General features: G+C 42.8%; 3 protein-coding genes across 4 annotated transcripts in view; 1 reads left to right on the top strand and 2 right to left on the bottom strand.

The window, feature by feature from the left end:
• eif5b (eukaryotic translation initiation factor 5B) overlaps positions 1–5,225 on the bottom strand; it is a 24,614-nt gene extending 19,389 nt beyond the window's left edge. The window contains exons 1-3 of one of the 2 annotated variants that reach the window (XM_048235120.1): positions 5,139–5,225; positions 1,827–1,946; positions 31–109 (exon numbers count right to left, since the gene is read on the bottom strand). In XM_048235120.1, the coding sequence (XP_048091077.1) occupies positions 31–109; positions 1,827–1,946; positions 5,139–5,173 (234 nt within the window). In that variant the 5' untranslated portion in view covers positions 5,174–5,225. Of the gene's footprint in view, positions 1–30; positions 110–1,826; positions 1,947–2,463; positions 2,487–5,138 lie in introns of those variants that run through there. The other variant, XM_048235121.1, reaches the window with a different exon arrangement.
• A 518-nt stretch (positions 5,226–5,743) lies between these two features.
• lipt1 (lipoyltransferase 1) lies at positions 5,744–7,070 on the bottom strand. The gene has a single exon (XM_048235131.1). It carries the CDS (start codon positions 6,895–6,897, stop codon positions 5,755–5,757), a length of 1,143 nt encoding a protein of 380 aa, XP_048091088.1. The 5' UTR covers positions 6,898–7,070; the 3' UTR covers positions 5,744–5,754.
• Positions 7,071–7,559: 489 nt separating this feature from the next.
• Positions 7,560–9,784, top strand: rpl31 (ribosomal protein L31). Its single transcript, XM_048235138.1, has 5 exons — positions 7,560–7,585; positions 8,260–8,363; positions 8,566–8,691; positions 8,946–9,058; positions 9,722–9,784. Exons 2-5 carry the CDS (start codon positions 8,260–8,262, stop codon positions 9,751–9,753), a joined length of 375 nt encoding a protein of 124 aa, XP_048091095.1. The 5' UTR covers positions 7,560–7,585; the 3' UTR covers positions 9,754–9,784.
• Positions 9,785–10,694: the final 910 nt, after the last annotated feature.

The following is a 10,694-nucleotide window of genomic DNA, read 5'->3' on the forward strand; positions in this document are numbered from 1 at the left end:
TGCACTAGAAAAGCTCTTTCTATTTCTCACCTTTACTGCGTCTTTGTTGGCTTTTCCTCCCTGCGTTTCCAAACACAGCTCCTCGAGCTCTTTCTGAATGTCATCCTCACTGCAGGGAAACGCAAACACAGTGTGAACATCACCGACAAAAGGAGTAGGAGTAGGAGTTAAGGGAGGGGAGGGGAGGGGAGGGTAGGATTAGGGGAACATGATATTTGGTGGAGTGGGTGACTGAGTGCACTGGCCGATTGGATCCAACCACACCAACAAGGAAGGGAATAAGGGTATGAAAAAGGTCAACTGTCAAAATAAAATAATATAATAATATGTAAATAACCCTAGGTTAGGTTTAGGGATGGGGGTTAGGTTAAGGGGTGGAGGGTTAGGTTTAGGGATGGGGGTTAGGTTAAGGGGTGGGGTTGGAGGTTAGGTTTAGGGATGGGGGTTAGGTTAAGGGGTGGGGGTTGGAGGTTAGGTTTAGGGATGGGGGTTAGGTTAAGGGGTGGGGGCTGAGGGGTTAGGTTAAGGGGTGGGGGCTGGGGGTTAGGTTAAGGGGTGGGGGCTGGGGGTTAGGTTAAGGGGTGGGGGCTGGAGGTTAGGTTTAGGGGTTGGGGTTTGGGCCAAGCAGCTGGGTGGGGTTAAAACTAGGGACTGGGGCTAAAAGGAAAAAGAAAAAAGTAAGTGCATAGAAATGGGGCTGGGAGTAAGAGATAGACTAAAACCAGTGTTATAAGTGCTAGAAATCAAGAGTGCTATAAGTGCTAAAAATCAAAAGTGTAAAATTCATAAGAAACAACCTTTGAAAATAAACACGACACTGCAGAAATAAAAAGTAAACATATCTAAATTGTGTCAGGTGAAAATAAATAATAAAAGGTAAAAGTCCTGGGTTAGTCTAGGGGGGAGTGGAAAAGATGGGGTGAACTGGGGTGGAGAACTTAATAGACTAAAAAGAGAGGGGGGGGGGAAGTAATAACAAAGTAATAACAGTTTTTTTATATATATATAAATAAATAAATAAATAAGACAGGACCTGGGAGAAAAGGGGAAGGAAAGATGTAGCTTTATTGAGAAGCAGAAGGAAACAGAGGAGTGGATTAATTGAGACCAAGGGGGAAGAAAGTGTGAAGTTTATTTATCCAGCTCCGTTCTGCTCGTTGCCTCTGTGCTCGGGTCCAGCCGGGGTTGCTCTCGAGACCACAAATGCCAAGGTGTGCAGTGCTGTGTTGCTGGAAATGTGTGACTATATGGGTGGTGCGTGAGTTCCTAGAAATGGTGTATAGATGCTGTTTGAGTCTGGTTTTGATTGAGTGACCTGTTTCTCCTATATACTGTAAATGACATTTATTGCATGTGATGATGTAGACAGCATTTGTGGTGTCTAGTGAGAGGGGTGTGTTAGGGGCAGAAAGGTGTGAGTGAAGGTTAGTGATGAAGTGTTGTGGTTTGAAGAAGGAGTCCTGTGGTGATGGCTTGAGTGGGGGCTTCCTGGAGAACCGTGATCTAATGAGGAGGTCTTGAAGGTTTTTGTTTTTACGGAAGGCTGAGATGAGTCTGTGATGTTGGAAGTGAGTGTGGGAGGACTGAAAGTGGGTGAAGTGTTGTTTGAGAGTGTAGTGCAAGTGTGTGGTGGGTTGTGAAAAGGTAGTGACTAGTGGAATGAAAGGTGTGGCAGTGGGGTTGGGGTCAGGAGAGGGAGGGGGGGGGTAGGAGTTAAGGGAGGGGAGGGAGGGGAGGGGAGGGGAGGGGAGGGAGGGCAGGGGAGGGAGGGGAGGGGAGGGAGGGCAGGGGAGGGGAGGGGGGGCAGGTAGGGCAGGTAGACTTACTCAAACTCTTCTTTCTGTTTGCCCTTCTTCTTTTTGCCTTTTCCTTTGCCCTGGTCTTTAGCTGCTCCCGCTCCCTCAATCTCAGCAGTCAGGGCATCGATGTCAATGTCATCTTTGGCACTGAAACACAAAAACATCACAGCAAACTTATATCAAAAGCTAAGTGCATCTCATCTGACATCAGACATGTGCTGCAGAACAATCAAAGTAATAATAATCAATCAAAGTTAATAATAATCAATCAAAGATAATAACGACTATGATAACCAATAATCACCAATTTGCGATGCTAATAAAACACTGGCTTGTGGCTGATGAGGCGAGCACAAGAAACTGCTCTCATGCTGTACAATAAACTTGTGCAACCACTTGGCAGAGAGGACTGGCTCAAGCCACAGCCTCAGATATGTGTGAAACACACACCTGGCACACAATCACATGTGGCCGTACACCTGCAATCTGAACACTTGATATAATCTCTCACGGCGCCACTCACTCTCCACAATGCACCACACATCACCACTGGCCAACTTACACAGAGCTGCCTGGACTGCAGCCCTCACACATATAAACAAACACCCACACAAACAAAGTGAAGACACAGGTCATCCCCGGAGACGTGAGGCCTTGTTCTTACCAAGGGCAGGTCATCAGCTCTGGAGAAAATGAAGGGGTAAGGAGCCTGCTGGCTTATATAGAGGGGTGTGTGCAGCTCCTTGCAGGCCTGTTGCATCAGCAGGAAAGCACCTCTCACACAAGGCCGCCTCCCATCACACTGGCTGATGTAAATCCAAAGCTCCAGCCCCCCAGGCTGCCACATACCCAATAACCCCTGGCTAAGGGAACCGCTTTACAGGTCTAAAGGCCTGATGAGATCATACCCAATACAGGTCTAAACGCCTGATGAGAGTATGAACTAGGAGCCCAAAAGGAGAAGTCATTTCCATTAGTCTTTGTGTTTACTTTGTTGCACACATACAGACACATTCAGCCCACTTCCACTACTCAGTCAAGTTCAATATCAGAGTTGGGATAGCTGTTAATCAATCTGCAGCATAACTTCTATTCACAGGTAATAAAAGTACCTTGAATGCACCTTGAATATGGACCTTTACATGTTTACATAATGGTTACAAACATTGTTCGCCAGGAAGAGTGCACGTACACAAATATTTTTAAGACATGAAAAAGGATGCCTAAGTCCAAATGTTAGCAAATTAAAACAGGCTACTGCATCTAGAAACAGAGTGTGCAGTTGCTTCCTTTTTTACAATCGTTGTTCCACATCATCCATTACTTGGTGTAACAATGCATATAAAAACTATCTCTGAACAGAAGCCAATGTCATCAGTTCCCTGTTCCGTCAGGCACCCTGACCGTGCCGGCCCGTGAGCAGGACCCCAACTGCACAGCCTGCTGTGTGAACCAGCAGCAGCATCTTGGCCTTCCTGCTGACTCCTGGTGCTCTGCCAACATGTGGGTGAGAGCAGCAAGCCATTAGCACCCGTTAGGCTGAGCACTGGCAGCCAAGGCAAAGAGAACAGGCACTTTCCAGCTCAGGGCAGTGCAGTGGCCTAACACGCTCTAGTAACTAATCAACTTAACCAAGTCCAGCAAAGGCTCTGAGTACCCAGTTGTCTTAGCCTTTTATCTGTTTACTCTAGGCATTGGACTCAGACTAAATATAGCCCTGATAGGTTATGTTATTGACATGGGAAATGGGGAACAACTAAATCGGACATAGGACACAGCACACCTTGTCAAGTTATACTGTTGGGTTTAGCCACTTCCCAAAGTACAACTAACTATGAATAACAAAAAGTGCAGTGTGCAGCTATATTTTTTATTCATTTTTCTTTTTTTCTTATTCAAACAAAGTTCAACCACAACAACACTGGGTCTTGACACAGTACAGATCCATAATATTATATCCGAAGCCACATCAAGCGTTGGGGAGACACAGGGGAGGATCTGGACTTGGCTATGGGCCAAGGCACTGCTGATTCACAAGGAAATTGGCAATCAGTCCACAAACACACATCCGTCAACATGATGCTGGGTCACACATTCAACTGTTGAAGGGAGATACATTAGAATACTTACTACATTCCTGACAATAAAATGCTCACTCTGGTGGTACCATACCAAATGAAGCTATGTCGAGTAGCATCACAGATTAAGCCAGTACGGATTCATATAACTGTATTGGCTATTTGCAAACAATTAGATGGTAAGGTGAAGAGAGGTGACAATTCCAGAGGCCTGAGTTAACACAAATTAGCTACATTCAATAAATCAATGACAAGACCAACATTCACTCTAGGATTCAGCATTTTTCTACGAGAGCCATACATTTTATTCAGTGCAAGAACGGTGACTACAGTGTCATTTTCAGTAGAAAGCTATTCTTAAAAAATGTGTTCTTGTACCCTGCATTCAAAATATCCTTGGATCATGTTACCTTTTTTTAAAGGATAGTCTACCTAAAATCAGTCAGCCCCTACCGTTACCCGATGACCCCGATGACGTTGAGCCCATCTAAACAGACAAAGGTGCAAAAATGCCATCCTAGTGTTCGCAAAAACCAAACAATGCCAGTCAACGTTGGCAGAACAATGAAAAAAGATGATGTTGCACACGAGCAGGATGAGTCGAGGTTTCCCTGCCCTACGCCAGTAAAGTGTCATTCCGACTAAGAAGATATGACTAGTGTCAGGGTTACGCTATCGCCGTACCTTAATGTTACCCACCTTCCATCGTTTTGTGGAATGGTTTAACATAGCCTGAAAGCTATTTCCTAGTGGGATGAAGACAGATCGCTAAGTTATCTGACAACCTGACTGTAGTGACACCATAAGGCTAACATCTAGCTAACTGACGTGCTCATCCATAAGGGCACTTCAGCAGGCTAGCTACAACAAGTTAACATTACGCTGCAATCATTGCTAGCTACGGTTAAACATTTAGCTAACAGTCTCCTTGTAGGTTTTGTAACGCGTTGTTATTTACAAATCTTGTAACACAATCATTCTTTTAATTATGAACAGGCTGGCATTTCACTAGCAGTGGCCAAAAGTCAATAAAGGTACCTGGGTTGCAGTAAGAATAAGGCCTAGCGGTAGCTTATCGAAGCGGCTACCCGACCACCACATGAACTCATGGTTAGCTATGCTAGTTAATTAGCCGCATAGCTAGCCAGTGATACATTTAGCGAATGCCAATATCAACTTCATATAGATGGATAACATTAGCATCAATTATGTGTTTGTATCAGCGAGGATATGGTTGATAAACATAAAACACATATTGTACCTGTCCTCGCCTTTATTTTTCTGTTTCTTCCCCATTCTCTCTGAGCTTCAATATGCCTCCTCGTTGCAAACCGATAGCTTGGCTCACAGCAGCACATATGGTTGGTCGCAGAAAAATTGCGCAGGCGCTCTTTAAACAGGACATTTTCGCACGTAAACTTTGCGCGCTTGTTTGTGAATGACCCATTCCCGATTCAATGGGAAAGTAGAATGCAAGGCTCAAGTAAGTCCTTTTTCACATATTCTTATAATTCTCAACATAAGCTACCAGGAAACCTGTATATACTGTAAACCTTGCACCGAGATCCTCTAGTTGTGTTGTTGATAACATTTTAACCTCACTTTCACTCTGATTTAAGTTGCCTATGTTAAATTTAATTTAGCCTATTTACATGTATAGGCATATAGCCTACATTCATCGGAAGAATACTAAACCTAGGTATGGGAATCTGAAGCATAAGGACGAAGCTAGCATAAGGACAGTCCCCATAGGCCTACATTACAGACAGATGGAAGGAAGGACAACACAATGCATGACTGAATCCATCAGCCCACATGTATAGGGAAATGAACCATGGGTTTGCTTTTATACGTTTCATACGTTTATTTATATTCCATCACATGTTTTCAACGAATTTCTCACACAGGCTATACATTTTGGAAGACGATTCTGCACCCATGGGTGCTGTTCTCAAGAACGCTGCGACCAGCGCTGGCATTTCATTCGGACAGAACTTGCACCCCTTTACAAATGAGCTAAACTCTTCCAATAGATTTTTCGGCAACCACTCTGTGGTCATGCCTATTACACAGTTTTCTATGATACCATTCTTTATGTCCAGATTTAACATGACATTGGCTCTTGATGACTCACTTTGGATATCGAAACTAGTGCAAACACTAAACTTAGGGGTTTTCCCGTAAACCCACTCCCAAGTCTGAAGTTCTTGGGCCATGTTCTGAATACCTGGCCAACACTCCTCGTCACCTGGATGAACAGCGTAAACAACACTATCGTATCCAAATTCATCGTTGTATTGACACGCCAGAGCTGTCATAATGGTGTCAGAGTCCAAAGTAGAGTCTTCGTCAAAAAGGTTTTTCACAGGAGATGGAACACTTGGAGTTGCATTGCTTTTGATTCCCTGAGAAGAACTTTTAAGTACTGATGACAGCACAGATCGATCTGCAGAACACAGCAACGTACAGTGATGATAGGCAGAATTGCGACCCAGTTTGGCAGCAGTTCCGGAGATTTTGTACTGTCCATTGAGTAAGATATCAAATCTCTCAGTTGACTGCACATCTAGCTCTGGTCGCAGCTTTTTTAAGGCGTTGGTCACTACAGAGAGATTTCTGTGTCTGTCGTATTTTTTCTTAGACGTAAAGAACGTCATGTTAATGTTGCCCAAATCGTGGAAAACCGTGCCACCCCCACTGCGTCTCCTTGCAAGTGGTATCTCAATATTTCTCATCATTTTGAGATTGCATTCCTGCCATGGGTTTTGGTGTCTGCCGATAACAACGGTCGGTGTGTTCCTCCAGATATAGAGTATGCTTCGCTTTTGAAGATCTATGTTATCGTGAATCCAATCCTCCAAAGCCAAATTTTCAAAAATATTTGTTGACACTGATTTGATGATGAAGCCTGCTTTACTGCCATCTTCAAAAACAGCTGGCACTGTGCTGTGAAATCGTAACGTGAACCAAGGCTGGCCTCCAGTCTTCAAGCACATGTGCCATAAAGTCCGCGTAATCATGATTTCCACAAATCCAAATACAAAATTACTTAACTGTCCTCGAATAATTCATGTAAACAATACAGAAAATATTGCATTCAACTAATTGTTAGGCCAGCAAAAGAGTAACTATTAGAAGTCAAAGTCATTTTTTTAAATCAGGCTGTTCCTGTAACAGCCCTAGCACTTCCGGGTAGCGCATATAGCTATTTTACACTAAAATAAAAGTTCAAAGCCCAACTGGTCTAACCACAGAATTGTCATTATGTCACAGTTCATCATGTCAGTTTCCAACATGTAGTAATGTGGCCAGAGTAAAGGACAAAGAATGATGAATGTCTAAACACCAAGGATTTTGTAGTGTATGTTGTAGCTGGCCAAAGATCAACTTTACTATCTGATGATGGAGACAGCCCCACAATTGTAGGTTTAAAAAAAAAAAAAAAAAACTTATTTTAGATTACCTTTGCCCTTTTCTTATCCTGTCTCTATAGCCTACATCCCAAACAATAGTTCTTGAATGAAGTGAAACTCCCAGCATATAAATCATTTTGCTGTTTATATTACTATATTGTTTATGGTTCTAGGAGACCGCGTCGTGACTTTTACTTTAACAATGCCATGTTTGACCCGGTAAGAAACGCCGATTGTTGGGTTTACATTTACCCACAATCCCTTTCTACTTCCTTTCTGCTATTCCCCGTTCGAGGTATGTTGTCAGAATCAACTTCATATGTTAAAATCCAGCTTCATCGTTAGTGAAATAATTTATTTTGAATGAATTAAAGTCACAAAATACAAAGGTTAATGTATAATCTCTCACAAGGTCTGATTATTTTGGTGTTGGAGTCCCTAATTCGTTTAGACAAGTTAAACTTTTGGCCAGGTCTGGTTCGTTTGTCCAACTCTCGCAAGATGGCTAGTTTGATTTATGGAAGCGTATTTGCAGAATTGTTTTTAGTATTCATTCAATATAAAGCATATTGTGGGTCGACTCGTATGTAGCTGGGGAAGTTTTTAAATGTATTATTCGGGCAATTACCTATTTGTGAACAATCTGGCCTATCTGTCAGCATTGGCCGTGATACATTTAGCTAACAGAAGCCTTGTTATGCTAGCCGCTCTAGCATGTTAAGAAGAAAACGCACAATTCTGGTGAAGTATTAACTATGTAACTTAATGTCTCAATGAGAGTTTCTGCAGGGTGTTGGTGGAGTCAATACAGGCTTTTGCACTCCGAGGTAGTTAGCGAATATTCTTAACCCCGCTGTAAGAGACATCCGTGTCTTGAGTTGCACGTTACCCCTTGAGGATGTAATGTTGGGTAAATTCCGAAGGACTGTAACGAGCTGATATTGACTGCTAGTCTTTTAATGTTATTAGATGGCTCCTACCAAGAAGGGTGAGAAGAAGAAGGGACGTTCAGCCATCAATGAGGTGGTGACCCGGGAATACACCATCAACGTCCACAAGCGCATCCATGGAATGTAAGTATAAGCATCGTTGAACAGTCTGACGGTGATGTGAGTATTAACATGCTGGGTAATGCAGATTTTGCACCAGACTGACAACACATTCTATTTAATGAATTCAACACACCTAGTTGTGTGTGCTTGCTTGACTACCAGATCTATGTAGCCTTGCCCCTCTTTCCTGGTCATATGTCTAAATTCAACTTTGTTTCTGTAGCTCATTCAAGAGGAGGGCTCCTCGTGCCATCAAAGAGATCCGCAAGTTTGCTATGAAGGAGATGGGAACGCCTGACGTCCGCATTGACACCCGTCTCAACAAGGCTGTCTGGGCCAAAGGTGTGAGGTAAGGAACAAGTTGTCCGAGATGGTTGTGGGCAGATGTTGGATCAACCCTGCAATGGTCTCCTTTTCCGTCACTAATATATATATATATATCACATCTCGTACATCATACTCAGTAATTCTGTATCTGTAATCTTCATGTGTAATGTGTAGCTCTGGCACTCTTCCACAGATGTGGTGTTTTGAAGTGTGTATGTGTGATCAGTGTCTCGAGATGATGGGTTTTTTGTCTTCGCTGCTTCTGCACTCCTCTAGGAACGTCCCCTACCGCATGCGCGTTCGCCTGTCTAGGAAGCGCAATGAGGACGAAGACTCTCCCAACAAACTGTACACATTGGTTACGTACGTTCCTGTTACCACGTACAAAGGTGAGTGTCTCCAGACCTTGATTATTGACACTGCTGTGCCGTCCTTTGGAGATAAATGTAAGCAAAGCCAGTATCATGGATTTGACAGCAAGACTACATTGGTCTCTGTGAAATGCATGCTGTCCAAAAGAATGAAGTGACATTCGTAGTGCCCTCTCTCTCTGGTTGTGACCTACATAGTGACCCCTCTCTGGTTGTGACATCCATAGTGCCCCTTCTGGGGTTGTGACCTACGTAGTGCCCCTTCTGGCTGTGTTCAAAAGCACCTTAAAGCACACCTATACACTGAGGCCTATGGCCTCTAGCTCCCCTCGCCCAACCCCTCCTTTTTTTGTTAAGCGACCTTGGGTATCTTGAAAGGCGCTATAGAAAATTAAGTTGTTCTTATTTGATTTTTACATGGTCGCTGAAAATGAAGAGGACAATAGTGGGATTTCATCTTGCCCTCAGATGCTAGTGAGGTGTATGTGTTTTTTTAAGGGTTTTTTTTTTTTCCAGTGTGCAAACAGACGTGAGCTTCCTCCCCATATATGGAGGTCAATTAGTCCATGACCTCCCCGGCAATATTGATGTACTTGCTCAGTATTAGGGAAACAATTGGGATGGTGGTTTGATTATTGTTTTGTCCCGCTGATGCTTATGTTCTTGGTCTTCTCTTCACAGGTCTGCAGACAGTCAATGTCGACGAGAACTAAATGTTGTCGTTAAATAAATTTATAAAAATTACCTTACTTGTGGTGTGCTTTTTCTGTCCTAATGCCCAATTCAACATATGGGCATTTGTGGACATTTTGTGCGGTAACCAGGTATGCCATGCTGTTGGAGGTGCAAACAAACACCGCATCGCCATTTAGATAACATAGTAAGGAGTTGGCTCAAGGGTTATAAAAGTATTTTGTTGTTTTTAGTTGTATGATGATGGCACAGTTTTTATAGCTATCTGTGAGTGTTCGCTTCTGGTTCCTTATCTATCATTTTAGTAACTATAACAAGTAGAGATGCACCTATTGCAATTTTGGGCCGATTGCGATTTTCATAGAGTTTGACCTGCCGTTACCTCTTAGCTGATTCTAATTTTCATTTCTTTTAACCACTTTACAGCACACACTACTGTAATGTATACAGTATTGAATTGTCTACTGTATTTTTAATCACAGTACTTATGGATCATACTGTAATTAAGTACAGTAGTAATACCAGTGCTGTAATAGTCATTTTGGGAAATTCATATTCTGCTTTATCTACAGCCAGGATAAATTTGGCTAGGCCTAGGTATGGTTTAAGCTACACAAACTTATGACTTGTTATCAGTTTGAAAAACAAGTGCATTTATTCACTCCATTTAGAAATTCACGTGTGCTGCATCCATAGACCACCTGGTTGCAGTCAGCCTGATCCTCCACCAGTAGCAGAGTGAAGCAGCACCTAACAGAAAAAAATATAGTGTTAGATAACAATGTTCAACTAAAACTGAAGTCTACTTACAAGTGAAACTTTATAATAATCATAGAATATGCATGTATGTTTTCTGAGTTTACTGTTAAAATGACAGGCTGAAGATGGTGTTCGCATAACTCAGTTTTGCAAGGTAACTTCTTTAACGTTAGCTGGGTGAGCTCATTGATGCCGTGTTTGC

Source organism: Alosa alosa, chromosome 23 (genome assembly GCF_017589495.1).
Source record: "Alosa alosa isolate M-15738 ecotype Scorff River chromosome 23, AALO_Geno_1.1, whole genome shotgun sequence".
Taxonomy (NCBI): domain Eukaryota; kingdom Metazoa; phylum Chordata; class Actinopteri; order Clupeiformes; family Clupeidae; genus Alosa; species Alosa alosa.